This window comes from Trichoplusia ni, chromosome 3 (assembly GCF_003590095.1).
Source record: "Trichoplusia ni isolate ovarian cell line Hi5 chromosome 3, tn1, whole genome shotgun sequence".
In the NCBI taxonomy this organism is placed as follows: domain Eukaryota; kingdom Metazoa; phylum Arthropoda; class Insecta; order Lepidoptera; family Noctuidae; genus Trichoplusia; species Trichoplusia ni.
In genome coordinates, this window is record NC_039480.1 from 2297276 (window position 1) to 2319668 (window position 22393).

Below are 22393 nucleotides of genomic sequence, written 5' to 3' on the forward strand. Positions count from 1 at the left end.
GTTAAATTGTGGGTCCCGGCTGTTATTCCCACATCTTTGACAGTCGTTACAAGTAGTCAGAAGCTTGAAAGTCTGACAGCCAGTCTAACCAAGGGGTGTCGTGTTGCCCAGGTAACTGGGTTGAGGAGGTCAGATAGGCAGTCGCTCCTTGTAAAACACTGGTACTTAGCTGAAACCGGTTAGACTGGTAGCCGACCCCAACATAGTTGGGAAAGGGCTAGGCCAATGATGTATGAGTAGCTACTGAATTGCTGAACCAATTTCGATGTTTAAGTGTTTAAATATCAATTTGCCTGTTCTTTTGTATGTATAATTTTTTTAATATGTAAAACAGAAACTGTGTAAAATGTAAATATTAATATATCTGTGTGCCTTTAAAATCTTGCCTCTTTATAGTAAATTAAATGTCCCACTGCAGGCCTCTCATACAGAGAACGAGCATTGATCACCACGCTTGTGAGCTGCCCCACGGTGGGGCGCCATTACCGAAGCTGTTAATAACACCAGCCTGTAAGTGTCCCACTGCAGGCCTCTCATTAATTTAATGGTTTTTTCATAACATCTTGAATTTTAAAAGACATTCATTATTAGTAATAAGTAATTTAAAATATGTTGTTTTTTTGTATGATACTTACAGGGTGTATCGTAAATGCAGTAATTTTTTGGTAATCGCTTTTGGGTATGGAACTGAAAACTTAGTCCAAGAAATCAATATTGAATTTAGTAAGGTCGCTCTTCAGGGTTCTGAACCCGAAGCGGAAATCTAAACGGATCTATATTAATAGGTCTCCCACTGTCTGTACATCTGTCACCAGATTTTAACTCTTGAACCGTGTTGTAACTTTTACAGATTATTCATTTTTACTCACGCTATCGTCGACTGTACATATTTCATAAACAATTGTTTTAATTCATCCTATTTGTACGAGACCTTGGGTCGTGATTCCAACTCGCACTTGACCGGTTTTTTTGCATATAGTTTTTCAGTCATAAATCAAGATGTTTATTTCAGCAATAAGGCATTTTTGTTACACCCTGTATGTGAAGTAAAATGTTGCTAATACAAACATTTGCGTGTTGAACAAATGTTGGCGATGTTGGCGTGACTTGTGTAATAATGTTGGCCATATAGTTGTACCAATGTTTGTTATTATCTATTTAAAAGCCTGTGATTCTCATAATAAACTATTATTTTGTTAATTAAAATTTGTTTCATTTAATCATTTTTAGCTGGAGAAATTATGGAGAGGCCTGTGACCAACAGTGGACTGCTATAGGCTGAGATGATGATGATGATGATAAATCATTTTTAAAATAAACTACCATCCAATTTTTCAATGTTGGGCGACTTTAAAGGATTTCAGATTCTAAAGCTTTCGTATTCACTTGTCCTTTTGACCAATTAATAAAAGGCTTTGAGAGAGGCTTACGTTCAGCAGTGGACGGCAATAGGCTGAGATGAGATTAAAAAGCTGAACCGAAATTGATATGATATTGCTGGCAAATTATTCGAGTATTTTGTTAAAATCATAGACTGAAGTCATAATAATAAACCTAGCCCATATACGTCCCACTGCTGGGCACAGGCCTCTTCTTAAGGAAGGTTTGAGCATTGCTCACCACGCTAGCTCACTGCGGGTTTCAGATTCCAATATTTGTAATCCAGGTTTCCTCACGATGTTTTCCTTCACCGTTTGTCAGTGGTGTTTTAGAATAATGAATAAAATACATATAATTTTGAACGTCACATTTATATATTTAATTTATAATTCTTCTAGATAACATTATGTAATTATACATATTAATAACTGAAACTTAAGTCCAAGGTAATAATTTAAAGACAACAAACGCAATTATTCTCAACTAGCTTTTCGCCCGCGTCGATGTCGGTTGTATCGCGTTTCCAAGAGAACTCTTCAAAAGTCCGGGATAAAAACTATCCTATGTTCTTCCTCAAGGTCAACTTTATCTCTGTACCAAATGTCATTTAAATCTGTTCACTGGTTTAGACGTGAAAGCGTAACAGACAGACAGACAGAGTTACTTTCGCATTTATAATATTAGTAGGGAAGTAGGGATTTATTTAGGTACCTAACATTTGAGTAGTTAACCACTTTAAAGATCGAAAATAATCCCACGGGAACATAAAATCTTGAATAAAACTATCCTATGTATTAATCCTGGTTATATACTATCTATGTAACATGTTTCGTCTAAATCCGTTTAGTAGTTTTTGCGTGAAAGAGTAACAAACATCCATACATACAAACTTTCGGGTTTATAATATTATTAGGACAAATACTTGACACTTATAAATGAATAAAAGTGCGGACAACATCACATACATTGTTCTGAACCCAAAGTAAGTTGCTAAAGCACTTGTGTTATGGAATTCAGATACAACGAAGGTACCACAAACACCCAGACCCGAGACAATGTAGAAATGTGAATTTTTACATTGACCCGACCGGGGATCGAGCCCGGGACCTCAGAGCTAGCGGCAACTTGTAACCGGTGCGTACGCCGCTCGACCACGGAGGTCGTCAAAGCTTATCTTTCTAAATATTTGTACTAACTACTGTCTTTTCTGCACTTTCACTATCTTTTCTCTTTTTTTTCTTTTTTTTCTTTTCCTTTTTCGATTCCTTATTCATATCATTATATTTCAACAGCTTTTTATACATTTTCAGCAATAATTTAGCATCTTTCTTCAAGTCTCCCGGTAGTATAGGATCGACGTATTTTGTCGAACCTTCCAGAGTGTTATAATGGTCTATGGTTCCTTCTATAATCTCTGGTTCTATCTTTTCTTCTTCTCTCTTCTTCGCTTCTTCTTTCTTGTTCTCTGCTAACTTATTTTTGAGTTCTATATTCTTCTTTCTTAACGCGTTTAGTATATTTGCTGTATTTAGCACCTTTTTAACTTTTTTGCTATCTAAATATCTATCTTTCCACGATATATTTTCTATATCTTTATAATCTTCTATTTTATCTTTTCCAGCATCTATTTCGTCTATTTTAGCTGATAAAGCCTCTATTTCTGTTGTCGTTGGATCCATAGACAAAATCTCTTCGCATGCAGACGAATCGTCTGAAAGTTCAAAGATTTCATTGATTTCTTGTACGTCATTTGATAGACTTGCGTTGTCTATGTCCATCTTTTTATCTTTTGTCAAATCTTTGGCAGTATTGTCTATGGTTATAGAGATCTTGAGATCTTTTTCATCGTTGCCTTCACGAAAATCCGTTTTAATGATTTTCTTATCTTTTTTAGTCTTTTTATCTTTTTTCTTCTTTTTCTTCTTGGTTTTAGTCTCCTCGTCTGATATACAGAAGACTTCTACTTCTGGGCCCTCTTTGTCCGATATTTCTCCTTCTGACTTCTCCGTTTCTATATCTTTTCCTTTTTCTTGTTCTTCTCCTTTATCTTCTTGTACTTCTGTAACTTTTACTTCACTTTCTACGTTTACATTTTGTGATTCTTCTGTATTTACTTCTACGGGTAATTTTTCTACTTTTTCTTGTATTTCCGAGTTATCTTTATCTTTACCTTCTTCTATATCATTCGGAACATCTATTTCTACATTTTCTATAACATCTTTGCCTAAATCCATTTCTACATCTTTAACTAATTCTTCTGTAACAACTTCTTTATTTACTTCTTCACTAGCATTATCTTTATCTTTTATAACAGAATCTGTATCTTTTTCAATATTAACAACTTCCTGTACATTCTCAACGATTTCTTTCTCTGTTTCTTTAGATTTATCTTTTATCTTTGGCGAAGAAGAATCGTTGCTAGTATCAGAAGAGTCTGAGCTGACATTATCATAGTTCTTTCTGTCTAAATCTTCTAGAAGATCCATTTTCTCTGTATCAGAGAGCTGTAGAGTAATTTCATCTGTATCATCATACTCTTTGCTAACCTTTTTTCTTTTCTTCTTCTTTTTAGCTCTATCTTTCTCCTGTTTACCTTTTTCGGTATCTTTTGCGATTTCTGTGTTAGTTGCGGGAGTGGTTGTGAGTGTGGGAGTGGTATCTTTTTCTGTGGGTTTACCTTTTCTGTTGAGTCGTATCTTTTGCGTCGGTTTCTGAGGCGCTATGACCACCATGTCGTTGATTCTTTTAATTGTTGTTTGAGATTGAGATTCTTGAGATATTTCTGTAATAAAAGATGTGATGCTCAAGTTAATTGGTGATTTATAAGTCTTTAATAGAGGCAACAATAAATATTTAAGAAACCATGCGAGACATTCTCGTGGACCCGTACAAATAACTACACTAGAAAAAGATAATAATGTAATAATAATTATAATGTATTTTTGTCATCAGGCTTGATCTCATGAACCATCAGACTGTCTAGTTAAGACATTTGATAATATTATGCATCTTGGTTGCCGTTATAACAAAAACTAATGAAACGGTCATCAATTTGACAACCATCTTGTCTTCGCAAATTTTCTTTCTTAAACCTATACGGTACGGAACCGTCAGTGTTATAAGTCTGACTCGCACTTTAAGTGTGTCATTCTATTGCATTCGTAATTCATTCGAATTCGCCTGAATCATTAGTTTCATCTAATCCATGGAGGATGCTGTATGCTATGCCCCCTCCCAGGGTACTCACGCCTCTGCAGCTGTTCCAAGGTCGGCTTCTCATCCTCGCTGCTGATCTCCACGACCTCTGGCGGCTCTTCCTTAATCTCCACTTCGCTCTCTGATGAACGCGCGCCCACTTCCACCGTCTCTGAGGCTGTTTCTGTACAAAAAAGAGTGTTTAAAATGTGAGATTAGTTTTGAGTGACAGAAATGATAATTAGAAGATTTGGATCATAGTATACTATTTAATTTATTTTTTAAATGACTATTATTTATTCTTGTGTTACAGTTGCAGGGGTCTTATAAGCATTTGTGTTCATACACTTAAGGCGAGCGATACAAAGAGCTGTGTTTATGACGATTGTAACGTTCAAAGAATGTTACTTAAAAGTCATCATCATCAGCCTTTTCCCAACCATGTTGTGGTCTTCTTCCAGTCCAACCGGTTTCAGCTCAGTCCCAGTGTTTTACAAGGAGCGACTTCAATGAGCAAAGCTTTAATCTATCTATACTAATATATAAAGCTAAAGAGTTTGTTTGTTTGAACGCGCTAATCACAGGAAATACTGTTTCAAATTGAAACAAAATGAATCGAGGAAAGTTTTAGGCTGTATACCATACGCTATATACGCTGCGACTAATATGAGCGAAGATACAATGGAAAATGTGGAATAACAGGGCTGGTATAAATCGTAACTTATATCTTCTAACTACGCGGACGAAGTCGCGGGCAACAGCTAGTCTTAAATGAATATAGATATCTGTCTAGACTGACTGTGCGCCTGTTCCTTCTGCAGCTGCGCGCGGATGGCCCTCGCGCGCGCCTGCAGCTCCAGCAACTCCAACACCGTGAGGCCGGCGCGGGCCGCGCGGGGGGGGGGCTCCTCACACGCCGCCCGGGACTTGCCCTTGGAGGAGCGACGGTGTTTGTGCTACGAGAGATACACAGAATCATATAACTTGCAGTTGGAAATGTTACTGGTTACTGGTGATGGGCTCAGTTTTCCTAAGTCGGCCCATTGTGTGTCAGGTGGCTACTCATATTGATAATGTATAGTTTTAGGCTGTGCCAACAATGAAGACAGACACAGTGAAGTAAAAGCAAAGCAAATTAAAACCAGTCAAAAGTGAGTTGGAGTGACGAAACTGAGAGATACAAATCAAATTGGAGGCAAATAAACTTTTAAGTAAAATTAATTCTTCTTTTTTCCTGAAATTTATTTGTCACTTACAAAAATTAAGATTTTTTATTGCATATTAGTTGTTATAACAACAACTACCAAGATTTATGAGATACAGCTTCATGACAGGCTGATAGCAGAGCCTCAATAATACTTTCCATTTTAATCATTTCGCTATTTAACTAAAAACAGGTCATGTATGCTTACCTTCTTCTTCTTCGAGCTGGCCTGGCTCAGTATCTCCTCATCCGAGGATATACTATCCAGGGAGATGGTCTCCAAGTTCTCAGGTGGAGGAGATGGGCTTGAAGACTCCGTGTCTGATGGTGGCTCCGCTCCATCCAAGATCGCACAGAGACGCTTTGAGCTTATACCTAGTAACTGAAAAAAGGGGTTGATTTGATATTATTCAGTTTGAGAATAATTCTGTTTTCCCGGTATAGCAGGGTAGTCTAGAAGGGTTGTGTGGCCTCGGTACACAAAGGACAAATGAAGGAATATGGGCAAGTTTAAATAAGTACAAGTCTGACACCGCCTTCCTCTTAACCCAATATGGAAGGAGGGATTTGTTGAAAAAAAATGTATAATTCTCTTGATGAAACTCAAGCCTATTATTTATTAGGTATCTTTAGAAAGTATAGCACTAGTTCTTGTTATTTGTGGATGGTTTCAACCCTAAGTTGGGTCAGTGGGTCAATCTGAAGGCTTGGATATACACAGTCTATTTAGGCATGTAATTTTGAGACTTAATTTCAGGTGTGTGATAAATCATAAAACATTTCCTCATTCTAACAAAATAATTTGTTTACAAAGTTGTTACAGTCGAAAATAAAAGTTCTGCTATGTAATTATTTTGTCAAATAAAATAAGTTAATGTATATGGGACAGGTAGTTGACCTATAACACAAGCTTAACAGATGAATTCCGTGACACTGGACGCTACCAATGGCTTAGGAAATGGCTATGCAGCGGAATCAGGGTAGACAAAACGTTACAGTAAACTATATGGCCTTAATAACAAACCTCTTCGGTGCATAGCTCCTGTAAATCATCTAGAGATATATTACGGATGCATGCCGGCGCTATAGCCTTTATTTCCTTGTACTTTAACACTGAAAATACTTGATGCATCAACTCAACACGATCGTGTATGTAATACGCCAGGTCATGGGTCTCAGAGTCCCGAAGCTGGGACGTAGAGGTCTCGGCCTTTTCGCTTTTCACTTTATGACGCTTTGCACGCTTCATATTTGGATATTTACGCAAATTGTTCTAAAACACTACCTAAATCTGAGACGAATAGATCATAACTTATATAATCCGAATCATTCGAAAATGTTATAAAATTTGAACAATTCCGTTCAGAGAATGAACTACACAATTTAGTAGCATTATTTGTTATTGAAGTTTATTTTGACAGATAATTAAATGCGTTCAAAGAAGTTGAAGGAATAAAGAAAATAAGTCAAATGGCAATTCTGAGTCTGTCGCAAAATATATTCTTAGTAAAAATAAAATGCGCTTTTGTTTTGTTTTGACGGTGTCAGTCAAAATTTTTTGTTGGTTCCGTGAGCATCTACAATCCTGGAATGAGATAAATTTAATAAAATTTTTCGGTATTCGTTGGACAAAATGCCACTGGAGGAAATGTTTGATTGCTACGTAGATAGGGCTATTCAAACTGTCTTTAAATCTCTCCTGTCGGTATTTTGTCCCAGAGTATCGAATTTTCCACCAATTAAAAAGTTAAATAAAAGGTACTGTCTAGAAATAAAAAGTCCTTGGATTTTACAACACCACATTTTACTAGAGATTTGTAACTGAACGCATTGTATTTAAAAATTCGCGGTACAGTACATGTCAACAAACATGGCGGTCGAAAAGCTGTACGAAAGTGATAATTATTTGGTGGTTAATAAACCATTTGATATGTATATTAACTCGGACGATGAGTATGAAAAGGTAAGACAGTCATGTTATTAAATGTTGCTAAAAAACATCATTAATACCTAGGTTATGTTTTCCTATAGCATAGCAAGCTCACACTTAAAGATAGTGAGGGGAATTGGTAGTTTCCTTCGTTGATCATTAGTCGATATTTTAGTCATCAACCAAATATTTTTTACTTTTTATTTTTGGAGCTGTTTTTTTTATTTCTATATCTGGCTTTAATATCAAAAAAGTAGTTTATCGTTGCTAAAACGCAAAGTTTATTAATTCTAGTAAAATCACTTACACATTTTTGATCTTGTTGTATCTACTCATTAGTTATAAATGACTTGGTTCAAAAAATGATCTCTCTGCTGTGCTCTATTTACCCTGCACATTTGGGCGATCGTAAACGCAGGTTCGTGCAAAATTACCCCGTCCCGAGCGATTTTGTAGATTTTCTGACTTGCTGGATGATGGTAAATGACAACGTTGTGCAGCTCAGCCCTCTCTTCCACATCCGTAATAATATTAACTATGGTCTATGGTGGTTGGCTCATTGTTATCAATGAAGTGGAAGTGAAGGGTGGGCGAAACTGGTGCTGTCCAATGTAATCTGACCTTCAAAAGGTGCTACTTAGTAGCCTTATTCGAATAAATTGTGATTTTGGTTTAATGGATCTCCTAGTCCTACCATCGCATCAAACTAAAGAAGTTACTAATAGAGTAACATTTACAGAACACAGTGACGTACCACATCGCGTCCCCTGACTCGCACCTCTCGTCCTCTCTATACCCGCTGCACTTCGTCCAGCGACTAGACTACGCGACTAGTGGCGTCCTCTGCATAGCCAAGAACAAGTCTTCGGCCGCGAGGGCCGGCCAGCTGTTCGAGAAGAGGCTGACGAAGAAATATTATCTCGCTGTCGTTCGGGAACATGTGACTTTTGAAGTCGCTGATATTGAGTTTGATGTTGGTGAGTTTGTAAAGATGCTACATTTGAGTATAGTAACGGAGTTTGGAGATGATATTGGCAGAATATATAGAAGATAGCAGGGGAAGGGAGGATGCGGCAGACTAGAGATAATATCAAAGCAGGGAGGCCTATGTTTAGCTGTTAATTTTTCTGATGAGGACGTTTACAGGTTACGATAACGAAGTTTCCAGAATTAACCTTCTTGTCGAGTCGTCGTTTTATTGCTTGATGTTACGAGAATGTAATATTTATACAGTAAGAGGAAGGAAGTAGCCTGGTGGGATGAAGTGACGGCTGTTATACTTATTAATCTGTAAATCTTACCCACTTTATTTGTCTGATTAGACACCTATGACTGCTTCAAGATTCAACTACAACATTACTCTACAGGTGTAGACCAGTCGACGGCGGACTCGAGCCACCGCATGTCGGCGCTGACGACGAGCGAGGCGTCGGCCAAGTGTCTCCAGTCGCGACACGCACACACGCGCGCCCTCCGCCTCGAGCTCGGATACTACGAGAACTGTCCTGTCTCCGTTTTGCTGTTGAAACCTATCACAGGTAAGATGCGATAACAGCGAGTTGAGATAAGTTTCTTAGTAAAAAGCTATAGATATCTGTATCATTTCTTGGAACAGAATCTTGCAGAAACTAAGCTACTACAATGGTCACTTTATTTGTATAATTGTGGCTGTTTTATAACACGCTAGAAAACGAAAAAAGCTGGTTAATTGTGACTCGAACTCGCGACACTGAACGGGAGTTTTGTCTGTTATCTCATGACTGTTCATGAGATACAGCCAGTTCTTAGACGGACGGACAGACAACAGAGCCTCTGTAAGGGGTTCCGTTTTTCCCCTTTGTTTACCAAAGCTGCAATTGACATGTATTGAAAACTTGATAAAGCTAAAAACATTGAGGTCTCTACACATATATTATATGGCATGTCACTTTCTATTTGTTCATCTGTCCCCGTCAGGACGTCGACACCAGCTGCGCGTGCACTGCAGCGCGATAGGGCACACCATACTCGGCGACTACACTTACAGCGGCTCCAGAGACAGCATGCCGCATCGGATGTTTCTGCACGCTACTAGGTAACTTTTGTAATTATTACTAGTTCACCCGTTTCTACTCCGTTAGACAGTAAACAGTTTTTTTTTTGGGAATGTGTTTTTATGTAATAAAGATAAGTTGGTATGGATTTGCACTTTGTATTGATTTTACGACTATAATACAGGTTATAAAGGTTCTAATACTATTGTGACGTTTTTTCCGGCGTGAAATACGATTGACATCAAGCCACGCTGAGTGCATGGCGCAGGGATGTGTCGGGCTATCAGTGCTATCACTGAGTATAAACACTCCGGAACCGATACTCTGAGCCAAGGCATCGCTCGTGTATGTTCTACACAACTCTGATTGCGATAGTATTGTCCACTAGTTCAAGTTTCTTGGCATTTGACACCAAATCTTCCGTTAAAACTGGTATCAAAAAGGATAAGGAACATTAGAATAGAATAGAATAGAATAGAATATTTATTTAATGTTGTTACAGGTATAACAAAAAAATAACAGGTGGTAGTGTACATAAAAAGGGATCTCCGTAACATACCCAGAGGGTGTACATTATTATTACATACTTATATTCCATTTATTGTATCCGCAGGCTGGTGTTACCCCTACAGCAGGAGTCCCTGGACATCCAGACGACGGAGCCGTTCTTCTCGGACCCCAGGTTCAGTGCCAAGTGGAAGCCAGAGAAGTCGTACTATAAGTACCGGAAGCAGGAAGACTTCAACGCTGTGTGCGAAATACTAGACAAATCCTACGTTATCGGTGTGCAGTATAAGATGTTTAAGATGTAATCATAAAATTTGACAAACTTATTCGATAGTTTTATTTTTTCTTCGGCTTTACCTACTCCTAATTTAACTTTAACTGCATTTGCAACTCAAACCACACAATGCCGAATTCGAACTTTTTTCAGGGTACCACTACGCAGGTACAAGTATATTTACAGAACACATTTTTGGAATTTTTGAGCCCGAACCCTTAAATCCATTCTCTAAATGATTTTTTTTATCGATTCCAACCTACGTACTCCACATCCCTATTTCTGTCACTTGCGATTTTGACAGATCGATCAAAACAGTCGGCGTTTCCATCGATTTGTGTTTTTGTTTTCGAGTTTTTCGTCACAATTGATCAAATAAATACTGTTTTGGACATGGAATGTTTGGAGAGAGAGCCGGATCCTTTAGAAGGTAGCTCTTTCAATATAGAAGTTACCGTAAAGGCGGAAATAAAAGAGGAAGATGAAGAAGATCACTTCAATACCATGTAAATAAACCTTTTTGTTTATAGAACTTAATAAATGATAGTCTCTTGGCAAAACATACATTTTCCTATGTCTTCTCTCTATACTTTTAATTATGCTAATTTTCTTCAAACTTTTTGTCAGACAATTTCGTTTCAAAGTAGAAGAAAAACAATCTCTTTCATGATTAAAAACCCGGTTTTAAATAATAAGTAAATAAAAGGTCCCGATTTAAATTAATCTAATCAAACTTTAAGTTCTCAACAAGAGTATTAATTTTTTTAATAAATGTTAAAACTGCTTTTGTTGAGATTATCTCATTTTACAGAATTTATGACTCTACTTATACACACGAACAGCATACCAAAACTAACTGATAGATACATTAAAAGAAAAGGGATCTTGCTTCCAGGGCTCTCCTGGAACTGGCACAATGCGTACAAACCAACCAGGAACCGATTGAATTCAACTCAACCGACGCAATGATGGATCCAAAAACCGGTCTCATGGTGTGTCTACACTGCCTCGAAGACTTCGACTCCAACCTCCTTTCAGACCACATGGTGACGATGCACAATTACCGAAGAGTTTTATTCAAATGTAGCAACTGTCAGAGTACGTTCCAAGAACGGAACTTACTAATGATACACCGTGAAGAATGCAGGCCGGAGCAGAAGGTCAGGAAACGTAAAACTTTCCAACAGATCATGCGTGAAGTCGAAGAGAGGTATTTTATGGATGAACAGGACTTGTTAGAGCCTGTTGCTTGTCCGATATGCTTACTAGAGCTACCAAAGTACTGTTTGAAAGAGCATTTGTTGAATGAACATCGGAAACCGGATGTGATATTGACTTGTGGGAGGTGTAATCGGAATTTTAAATCGAAGCTGACGTTGAGGGAGCATGTTAAGTTGGTACATGAAGCGATTGAGGATTCCGAAGAGTGTGATCTTTGTGGTCAGAAGTTCCGGTCTTTGAAGTACTTGTCGAATCATAAGAGGAATGTTCATCCTAGTGGTATGCATAATATTTTATTTTATTGATTGCTTGGATAGTCGAGTGGTTGAGGTCACCACGCCAAACCTAATTAGCGCGACGTGTCGCGGTTTCCATCCCTGTGGGATAAGTGTTTGTGTGATCCACGAATGCTTGTTCTGAGTCTGGGTGTCTTTGTAAATATGACTTTTATGTTTGTGAAAATCCCTGCGATAATAATCCCAGTATTTTTACAGAGCGACTGCCTATCTGACCTCCTCAACCCAGTTACAGACAACATGGTATCCCTTAGTTAGACTGGTTGTCTAGAGTGAAGAAATTTTCAGATAATATATTTGTGACCTTTCTATTTTCTATCCTCAGGTAATAAGATCCACAAATGTCTGGTCTGCGGCAAGGAGTTCAAGAGTCGCCTCTGCCTGCACCAGCACAGCAAGTATGTCCATCCACCGGAGTCGGCATCCGTGGAGTGCCCACACTGTCCCAAGAAGATCTTCAAGTCACGCATTAACCTTACACAGCACCTTAAAGTGGCACATGGGTGGAAGAGAAAGTAAAAATAATGTATGCCCACCGCTGGGCAAAGTGTTGGACTTAATACTTTTGTGCAGCATGTAAATCTAATCTATGCCCACTGCTGGGCAAAGTGCTGGGCAACCTGCTTTTCCTACTTGGCAAAGATCTCTTGCCTTTGAGGGATAGATTGTCCTAATGATCAAAAGTAGTTTATATTAAGTTAAAATCTATTGTAGCAATAAATAATTATTATTGGTAAAGTCTAGATAAACTTATATCTAGTCTTAAGTAATTCCTTAATATTATGTTAAAGTTAAACTTTATATCAAATTATTTTGTAAATACTTCTTATTGTGATATTTGTGTTTTTATTAATAAGTAAACCCTCTAAAATTGTTCTGTTTTGGTTCGTTTCATTTTGAATACCAGCCGGCCACCTCCCACAGAAATCATTAGCATACAGCCTGGAGACACACGGACAGATATTCAGTAGAGCCCTAATGACAGATCAACAAGAGACCAGTCAGGGATCTGTGTAGGTACAAAACATCATCATCAACAGCCATTATCCTCCCACTGCTGGGCTAGGCATAGGCCTCCCCTTTTTCGTGCCAATTTCTCGGGTACTGTGTTAGCCTCATCCAGACTCGACCCGAGACCTTTACTATGTCGTCGACCCATCTTGCTTGGTACAAAACGCTGCGACTAATAGGAGCGAAGATACAATGGAAAATGTGAAAAAACAGGGCAGGTATAAATCATAACTTATATCTTTTACCCACGGGGACGAAGTCGCGGGCAACAGCTAGTAAATAAATAAAGACAAAATATGGTTAAGTATTAAATATACAGTTCCAGTATTTATCTAAAAAGGTTAAAAACAAAGATGAATTAAATGCACACTGTTAATTAAGCTAACATTGTGATTTATGAAAATGCGATTAATTTTCTTTTTTTTTGACGTAAATTTATATTAAGCTATATAAAAATAGGCTGTATGGTCAAATGACTATAACACTGTCTGTTTTTAAAAAAGTAACTTATGAACCTGTAGTTCCGGTTAATATTTTTGTATTTTTTAACTACAAATAATTATTTTGTAGGTCCTATATACTTGAGAGATTTTTAAAAATCATTTCAAGACTTTTACAATAATAATTATTATAATGTAGTACTTATTTTTGGTGCAACAAAATCTATTTAAATTCTTATAGGAATAAAAAGTATCTCAATAAATTAAAAAATTACCTCAACGTGAAATTTAAAAGCAAGATGGCGTTTTGGCGTCTGTTGTAGTTTATTAGTAGTTTTATATTTATTTATTTATTGTTAATGACTTCCAGTATTTAGTATTTATTAAATACAAGTGTTTATTGTTGTGATTAAAGTGTAAGAGTTGATCCTGAATTTCAACCGACTTCTTAAAAGAGGTTTTAATTTCGCCGGTTTTTTAGTTTGTTTTAAACTTTGTTGCCTCAGAACTTCGGACTGGTTGAACCGATATTGTTGATTATTTTTTCATTTAACGTAAAATGGCTTTGTCAACTTTGGCTAAGTAGTTTTTATTTGAAGTGAGTTACGTTTTTTTCTATTGAAAGAAGAGTTTGGTTTTCGTACAACAACGGAAGTTCTTCAAGTGGCGGCAAATCGTGCAGGTACGATGTTATAATAAAGTATTATACTTAGGTTACTAAATGATGCAACCGTTCACTCACGCGTATTTATCGGGTGTGCCCGACTAGTTTCGGACCCAATCGGAGTCCTTAATCATGACGTGGCCGCTAGTCGAACTATCGATAAATATGCGTGAGTATATTTAAATGTGTTAGTTGTTAGGTACGCTTGTGCTGAGCTGTTACAGGGTATATCGTTACCTTTTTTCCTTTCGAGTTATTCTAATATATCATTTTAATGATTAATTAAAATATATTGAGTACTTATTGTGATTTCAAAGGAAAGCAATTGAAGCTCGAAAACGGGAATCAGCGCTCCCTGTAAACTGAAGTCCACGCGGACGGAGTCACGAGCAGCAGCTAGTTATTAACGCAAAGTCATTGAAAATTAGCCCTGTATCACTGATAACCGTTATTACAAAGATAAAAAAAACACGTGTGGATATAAAAATAAAAGAGACACTTATTTGTTGCTTTTACACTATGCCCCTCTCAACCACAGACATTAATCGCGTATAGCTACGAAGTTCGTCGATGCCCGGAGCCCCGGAGTGTTATTGTATAAAGTACTAGCTTTATGAAAGAACTAGCTGTTGCCCGCGACTTCGTCCCCGTGGGTGGAAGATATAAGTTATGATTTATATCTGCCCTGTTTTTTTCACATTTTCCATTGTATCTTTGCTCCTATTAGTCGCAGCGTGATGGTTTATATCTATTGAGTTATATCTATATGATGAATGGTCTATTCAACACAAAAACAATTTTTCAATTTGGACCAGTAGTTCCTGAGATTAGCGCGTTCAAACAAACAATCAAACAAACTCTTCAACTTTATACAGGGTGGGCCATGAATTAGTTAACATTTGAAAAAATCGTATAAAAAAACCATTTAACATATTTTAGAAATCGTTTATTTACGAGAAAGCTAATTAGTTGTAATTTATTTTTAAAAAAATATTTCGTCTAAATGACCACCGTTTCGGTTTTTGCACTCATCTAAGCGAGTCCTGAAGTTTTCGAATACTCTTCTGCAAAGAGACCGCGAGATCGCCGACATCTTTTCGATGATTTTTTCTTTAAGTTGACGCAGTGTATTCGGTTTATCAATGTAGACACGACTCTTTAAATAACCCCATAAAAAGAAGTCTGCTGGGGATAGATCTGGACTTCTGGGTGGCCATGGGATGTCACCCCGTCTGGATATCAGTTTTTCCGGAAACATGTCTTTGACCACCGGCAAGGACTCGTTTGATGTGTGACACGTGGCTCCATCTTGTTGAAACCATGTGTTACGATTATAGCCAGCAAATTCCAGTAGCATCGGTGCTAAGAACTCCCGTAACATTTTCACATACTCGGCAGAATTAACAGTAACTGAACGGCCTCGAGAATCTTCAAAAAAGTAAGGTCCGATGATTCCTTTTGCTGAAATTGCAGCCCATACAGTTATCTTAGGAGAGTGAAGTGGCCTCTCATGTTTAGCTTTAGGATTTTCGCTGCTCCAATACCTGCAATTCTGTTTGTTTACATGTCTATTTAGGTGGAAATGGGCTTCGTCAGAGAATAAGATTTTGTGAAAATTACTGAATGGAGTTAACATTGTTTCGGCATATGACTTACGCAAATTTAAATCATTAGGGTTTAGTTCTTGCACTAGCTGGATCTTATATGGATGTAATTTCAAATCTAATTTCAAAATACGGAGTAATGATGTGCGGGATAATCCTAATTCAGCCGAACGTTTGCGTGTCGATAAATCTGGATCACGTCGAACAGAAGCGGAAACTTGCTGCACGTTCTCTTCGCTCCGAGAAGTCCGCGGGCCGCCGGTTTGTTTCACATTTAGTGTAGATCTCGTCTCTTCGAACTTCTTCACCCATTTCTTTATTAAAGGAGCACTTGGACACTGACTTAAGTCGTGTAAACCATATTCAACGCGAAATAAGCGTCTCACAGTAATGAGCGAAAAGTTGTTTAAATAAAACTGTTTCACGCAGTAAGCGCGTTGCGGCCCCGTGAAGCGATCCATTGCGACTAAATTTCCAAGAAGCGAGCTAGTGCCCCCGCCCGCGCCCGCGCCCCGCGCGGCAATAGTTTGCGCGGTAAGTTACATTTAAATATTAACGAATTCTTGGCCCACCCTGTATATTAGTATAGATATAGATACGAGTCTAAAAGTCCAACGTATCAGCTAGATACCAATTTGTCATGTCATAAAATATGTATCAAAATACACTTTTATTATTATGATTATTTAATTATGATAACTTTCTTGAGGCGGATTTATGATTGTTTATTTCATAACAGCTTACGCGTGTCGCGTACCTATAGTACGGGTATTTATCGAGATAGCCCTCGTTGCGATGGCCCTCGATAGCCTTCGCAGCCGCATCCAGTTCATGATTAAGGATTCCGGTTGGGTTAAAGACTATATTTGGGTCCGAAACTAGTCGGGCTGCCCAGAAAAATACGCGTGAGAATATAATTTGTACGCACTTATACTCACGTATGTTATTATAATAGAATTATTTGAGGGGGTCATGGTATCCTGTTTCTTTCTAAAATCAAATAATATTCGAATGGTCTAGTTGATAACTCAAGGTTGTTATTGTTCCTATTGAGTCACAATTAGCATTAGTATTATCGTTAAATACTAAATGTTATAATCTGATAATTGTAAATTATTTATGCGTCGTAATGTTAGAAGATCGCAACGTAACGTGATAATACGATGTTGATAGTTGCATATTTTTATATTATAAAGTTCTTTGCTAACTGTACTGCTTTAACGCCGAGTTCACTTTTCAAAAAGTTAATAAGCTTACCCTATGGAAGTCTGGCCGTACTAGACGTTTAAAACTTTATTATTAAGATAAAGAAATTAATTATAAGACGTTATTAAATCAGTCACTGTCTTTGAATAAAAAGGCACGTTATAGGGCAGCTGTCAAAGCGTAAAGTTGTGTGTACAAATTAAGTAAAAAGTGCCACTTATAGGCACGGAATTTTGAAGTAAACTAAAACACTGGAGTAGGGAGTTAATAAAACCATGTATTGATACTGACTCTTTTATGAAGAACTAGCTGTTGCTGTAGCCGCGACTCCGTCCACGTTCATTTCTTTCATGGCGCATGGTAGTTCTCGTAGCCTGTACCTTTGACCCCACCACCCTCTCAACAATGGCCTTTTTCCATTTAGAAAGTAGCCTATATATATCCTTTTTCTGAATTTCCTTACAATCGGTTCAGTAATTTTGGCGTGAAAGCGTGACAAACAGACTGTCTTAAAATTATTCTTATTGTGTTTTACTCATTCTAGAAGTTGTTTTAATGTTTTTGTTTTCATTTTCATCTTTATCCTTCATTTAAGTTTACTTTTAATTCATATTATTCTTTAAACACAACTTTTATTATGTTCCTCATTGTTTGAAGGGCTGGACCTCATAACCCAGGTCTATGCTTACTAAAAAGGAGGTATCTCCGTATCATTCCATCCAACGTCACCTAGAGCCCACCAATTGGATCTTCATTATGTTATAAGCCAGAATAAATTAAGTTTTAATAAAGTTAAGAAATGATCAATGAAGTCTTCCTCTATTTTTCATGAAGTTTGACGTATTTTTTTTTTTAATGCGGACAACATCACATACATTGTTCTGATCCCAAAGTAAGTTGCTAAAGCACTTGTGGTATGGAATTCAGATACAACGAAGGTAGAAGTAGAAGTAGAAGCACCCAGACCCGAGACAATGTAGAAATGTGAATTTTTACATTGACTCGACCGGGGATCGAACCCGGGACCTCAAGGCTAGCGACACCTTGAAACCGGTGCGTACGCCACTCGATCACGGAGGTCGTCAAAACACATGTGGGGAATAAAAAAAACGTGTATTGATAATGCGTTATGTGGAAAGGATGTCTTGTCATAAGGTATTCTTTATGGCGGATGTATCACTTCAAATTCAAATTCAAATTTATTCATTTGTTAAACATAGGTGGTACACTTGGTGGAAAATTACATTTTAGTTGCACTATGTTTCACTTGCTTCGCTAATATTATCATTCAATCCAACAGATTATATTGAAACTAATACCTTGATCTACATATTATACATGATATTTCAATAATTTTAATTGATAAACATAAAGATCATTATGCAAGTTAAATTTTGGGAATTCTTTATCTAAATAAAGTTACAAATAATGTTATAATTGATAAAAGTGTGAAAGATACTACACTAGTGCCTCCATTCCCCGCTTGTTCACTATCTTCACTAGTTTCATATCCCTTAACTTTATCTCCATGGAGTTTGTAGTACAGATCCCAGAAAGCCATTCTCTCGTTGAACACCCGACTCTCAGCTCTAATAGGACTGCCTATGTTCATATATGGTCGCTGGTTCTTGTCGACCGGTTTCCACTCGGGGATCAAGTCTGTTGGCTGTGGTGTTGGGTTTCTGAAAGCACAATGACAAATTCAGTGAATTCTAATATTTAACATAAAATGAATATAAACATCTTTATCTTATTTAAACTGTATGAATTATTATGTTTGGATAAATTCGAAAAAGTCACGTTTTTGGATAGGTATTATACTAATAGAAATTGTCATAAAATCACATAACACTAAACTTTTACTCACTAACCTACGCCCTACAATTCGTCGCTGTTATTGCTAGCAACGTACTTCTCTTGACTTGCTTGCAATTTGCTTACATTAAGAAAACTTATTTTTGTTACTTTTTTTTTATCTAGTTAGCAAATTATAAACCCTACAATGTCTTAAAACGATCAGCGTGTGCTCACCCATATTTAGCGAAGTCAGTCCACGTTTTCGTCATCGCATCAACGACTCTCCGATCAGCATCAGTGATGGGACCCGCTAATAGCGGTGCGTCAAATACATATCCCAAGTCATCCCCGTGACTGGCGCCTGCCGCAGTCAGACCCATCGCTATTTTACCAAAATTCCTGTTCCCTTCGTAGGTAAATATAAATTTATAAACACTGCTAGCTTCAGCATCCAGATACTTGTCCACAGACCTCTCAGCAGAGTGAACAAAAGAAGCATCAGATGAGTAATCTATTATAACGTCTTGTAAGCTTTCGCTTGGTTGTTCATCTCCGATGTAAAATTGTCTGACGATGTCTACGTCATGGGCTTCATCGAAATCGTGCAATAGTGCCCGATTGAAGGAGTATGTTCTATAAAATTGTAAATTGTCAGCATTTGGGTACATGAACATCATCTCTTTGTTAGTGTAGCCAATCATGATATCTATTCCTTTGACTTTTGGTTGCAAGTTCACAGGATAGTCAGTGAGGATACCGCTGTCTGAATCACGTTCAACACAAGGCATAGTAACCGGGTAGTTCTCTTCATCGGCTAAATAATGTAAACGGTCGGCCTCTTCTGCAACTTTGGTCGGATCTTGTGTGCTTAGGAATTCTATAGCTCCTTTGATATCATTTCCACTGAACCCAAGGTTTTTAGCTACAGTTATTGGAATCTCATCATTTTCTTCAGCAAGAATCCATGATATCAAAGCACTACCGCTCATGAGGATAGCTCTCTGAGCAAAGTTTTCAGCTGCATGTAAATGATAATCTATACTGATCGCACCAGCTGACTCTCCAAAAACAGTGACCTTGTCAGCATCTCCGCCAAAGGCTGCGATATTATCTTTCACCCATTTGATGGCCAGGACCTGATCTTTAAGTCCAGCGTTTTTAAATCCAGGTTCACTTGAACATAAGAAGCCATGCAAACCCAATCGATAATTGATTGTGACGACGACAACGTCGCGTTCAAGTAAAAATCTCGGTGATAATTCTGCTTTATGTCCCACGAGAAATCCACCGCCGTGAATGTAAACCATTACTGCCTTTGGTTCGTTAGACGTGGGTGTGTTTGGTACGTAGACGTTGAGCTGCAAGCATTGGATGACTCCGCTAACGGGACTGTTGTAAGCTTGGACACAGTGGACGCCATCGGTAACAGCATCGAATATGCCATCGAAGTCAGGATATGGTGTCGACGGCTGGAAAGTAAGAAATTTGGAACATTAACTCGCTCTCAGTAGTAATAAAAGTATCCAATTACTTCTTGCTTGTACAGTCATCTTTTTTATTTAATGATGGCTTATAGATATGATATCGGCAAACAAACATTGTAAGTAGATAATGTGCCTGGACCAATATTATGATACTTTGTTTGGAAAGGTTTGAGTAAGAAATATACTCATTTACCGAACACGTATCATCACGTATCACGTATTAAAAGACGCACATGTTAACACTTAAAAAATAAAAACTTATCTCACCCCAAACGGGTTGTCCTCATCTACCAGCGCGTACGGTATTCCGTAATACCCGTCGTAGTCTCCATCCTCACCGCGCACTCCTCTTATCTGCCCCTTGGGAGTGCTCACCAGAGGACCCTCTCTGCTCACTGCTGACCCAGCAACACATTTGATGATCAGCAGAACTAACACCAGAGACTTCATTTTGGCTTGGACTTTTCAACGCAGGTTTTCCCGAAGCGCGATGGTGCCAAACTGGTTTAGTTTCAGCCGGTCTATCCTATATAAACTATTTGATTGCTATCAATGATGTTAATGATAGATATTATTGCCATGTATCATTAGTAGTAAGCATTTTTACAACAAAATCATCGTTTTCAACACGTAATAGATAGAAATCACTCTGCAACAGCTGGCAGCTGTGGTGAAATGGGCAATTCGACAAATTGATTGTAATCATTGAGATTATTTTGCTGTTAATACTTTAGCACCTGTTTAGGGTTTTGGAACGCACAAGTTTGACTGTAACTCGCTGTTGCCCGCGGCCCCGCCTGCTACAAATCGTAAATGTTATTAAATGATGTAACGCTTTACTCACTTATCGGGGTAGCCCGACTAGTTTCGGCCCCAACCGGAGTCCTTAATCATGAGCAGACGCAGCGGTGACCCTGATAAAACCGTTACATCGTTTAATAATGAATCATTTTCACGATACTGTTTATAAATCCTTTTTAATAACTATCCGTGTACCAAGTTACGTATAAATTCGTGGCGTGGTTTTTGCGTGAAAGAGGAACAAACATCCATACATGCAAACTTTCGCGTTAATAATATTAGTATTATTTTGATAAGGTACTAAGATTTAATTATTATTTTTATTACTTGACTTTATATAACTACAATAATGCCTGGAAATTGTATTAATTATAATAATAGAGAAAAAATATATGGACATCCAACAGACAAACAATATTTAAGTAGTTTTGTAGATACCAAATTAAATATTTTAGCAAGTTCTGTTGTAGCCAATGGATACATAAATTAATAATAAAAAATAAGAGCACTAACCCAATGATGGGAGGTCATTAAAAGCTTATAATTATTATTGTCCCAATGCATAAACTTTTAGTTTGCATCGTGCATAATTATATCTTCCGAATCGCTGTGTTATTATTTAGAAATGTTATGAGTCGTACATACTACAGATGTCATGTCATCGCACATGTGTACTGTATGTATATATGTATACACGCATATATAAGTATGTATGTATGTGTGTCTGCGTGTATGTGGTGCACATGTGTGTAACTCATTTATATTTTTATTATATGTATTTAGTTATAAGTACATTTAAGTAAGATAGTAACTATGTCTAGAGACTCATCGACCCCACAGTCAAACCATTGCAACGGTTTTGTGGGGCTTAGTTAATAAGTTACCTACCTTTTTGTTTAAAGATAAATAAATAATAAACTATGAGATGTAGATAAATTAAATCGTTAGTGATAGCGTAGATAAGGTATCGGTGCCAGGTGTGATCCTTGAGGGACCCCAGACGTTACTTTAAAAGTCCATTTCAAACGTTCTTTCATGCCATGCATTGGCTCCCGATGTAGACCGGGCTTTGCAGTGACGGAACATCTCTGCTATAATATTATAAATGCGAAAGTAACTCTGTCTGTCTGTCTGTCTGTTACGCTTTCACATGTAAACCACTGAACTGATTTTAATGAAATTTGGTACAGAGATAGAGTTGACCTTGAGAAAGAACATAGGAAAGTTTTTATCCCGGACTTTTGAAGTTTTCTCTTGGAAACGTGATATAACCGACATTGACGCGGGCAAAGCGGCGGGCGAAAAGCTAGTTTTCTATAACGCTAAATTCACTTACACGACAAAAT

The 22393-nt window shown here is 37.6% G+C and overlaps 4 protein-coding genes across 4 annotated transcripts; 2 read left to right on the forward strand and 2 right to left on the reverse strand.

The window, feature by feature from the left end:
- Window positions 1-2493: 2493 nt before the first annotated feature.
- On the reverse strand, window positions 2494-7257 carry LOC113508846 (tubulin glycylase 3C). The gene is made up of 5 exons (XM_026891992.1): window positions 6804-7257; window positions 5988-6161; window positions 5375-5531; window positions 4628-4759; window positions 2494-4162 (listed from the first exon to the last, which is right to left on the reverse strand). Exons 1-5 carry the CDS (start codon window positions 7026-7028, stop codon window positions 2559-2561), a joined length of 2292 nt encoding a protein of 763 aa, XP_026747793.1. The 5' UTR covers window positions 7029-7257; the 3' UTR covers window positions 2494-2558.
- A 75-nt stretch (window positions 7258-7332) lies between these two features.
- Window positions 7333-10575, forward strand: LOC113508848 (RNA pseudouridylate synthase domain-containing protein 1-like). The gene is made up of 5 exons (XM_026891994.1): window positions 7333-7742; window positions 8449-8686; window positions 9077-9247; window positions 9666-9783; window positions 10356-10575. The coding sequence occupies exons 1-5, from the start codon at window positions 7638-7640 to the stop codon at window positions 10552-10554; spliced, it is 831 nt and encodes a 276-aa protein (XP_026747795.1). The 5' UTR covers window positions 7333-7637; the 3' UTR covers window positions 10555-10575.
- Window positions 10576-10817: 242 nt separating this feature from the next.
- Window positions 10818-12783, forward strand: LOC113508847 (zinc finger protein 28-like). Its single transcript, XM_026891993.1, has 3 exons — window positions 10818-11029; window positions 11419-12023; window positions 12366-12783. The coding sequence occupies exons 1-3, from the start codon at window positions 10917-10919 to the stop codon at window positions 12557-12559; spliced, it is 912 nt and encodes a 303-aa protein (XP_026747794.1). The 5' UTR covers window positions 10818-10916; the 3' UTR covers window positions 12560-12783.
- A 5574-nt stretch (window positions 12784-18357) lies between these two features.
- On the reverse strand, window positions 18358-20731 carry LOC113508849 (esterase FE4-like). Its single transcript, XM_026891995.1, has 3 exons — window positions 20514-20731; window positions 18997-20231; window positions 18358-18647 (listed from the first exon to the last, which is right to left on the reverse strand). Exons 1-3 carry the CDS (start codon window positions 20694-20696, stop codon window positions 18371-18373), a joined length of 1695 nt encoding a protein of 564 aa, XP_026747796.1. The 5' UTR covers window positions 20697-20731; the 3' UTR covers window positions 18358-18370.
- Between the last annotated feature and the right edge of the window lie 1662 nt (window positions 20732-22393).

Coding starts and splice junctions, on each gene's coding strand:
- LOC113508847 (XM_026891993.1), top strand. CDS start 10,917: ATGGAATGTTTGGAGAGAGAGCCGGATCCTTTAGAAGGTAGCTCTTTC. Junction 11,030..11,418: donor GAAGATCACTTCAATACCAT/GTAAATAAACCT, acceptor TCTTGCTTCCAG/GGCTCTCCTGGAACTGGCAC. Junction 12,024..12,365: donor GAGGAATGTTCATCCTAGTG/GTATGCATAATA, acceptor TTCTATCCTCAG/GTAATAAGATCCACAAATGT.
- LOC113508849 (XM_026891995.1), bottom strand. CDS start 20,696: ATGAAGTCTCTGGTGTTAGTTCTGCTGATCATCAAATGTGTTGCTGGG. Junction 20,232..20,513: donor ATGAGGACAACCCGTTTGGG/GTGAGATAAGTT, acceptor CTTACTTTCCAG/CCGTCGACACCATATCCTGA. Junction 18,648..18,996: donor ACTGACTTCGCTAAATATGG/GTGAGCACACGC, acceptor TTGTGCTTTCAG/AAACCCAACACCACAGCCAA.
- LOC113508848 (XM_026891994.1), top strand. CDS start 7,638: ATGTCAACAAACATGGCGGTCGAAAAGCTGTACGAAAGTGATAATTAT. Junction 7,743..8,448: donor CGGACGATGAGTATGAAAAG/GTAAGACAGTCA, acceptor TAACATTTACAG/AACACAGTGACGTACCACAT. Junction 8,687..9,076: donor TGATATTGAGTTTGATGTTG/GTGAGTTTGTAA, acceptor ATTACTCTACAG/GTGTAGACCAGTCGACGGCG.
- LOC113508846 (XM_026891992.1), bottom strand. CDS start 7,028: ATGAAGCGTGCAAAGCGTCATAAAGTGAAAAGCGAAAAGGCCGAGACC. Junction 6,162..6,803: donor AGGAGCTATGCACCGAAGAG/GTTTGTTATTAA, acceptor CCCTTTTTTCAG/TTACTAGGTATAAGCTCAAA. Junction 5,532..5,987: donor CCAGCTCGAAGAAGAAGAAG/GTAAGCATACAT, acceptor TATCTCTCGTAG/CACAAACACCGTCGCTCCTC.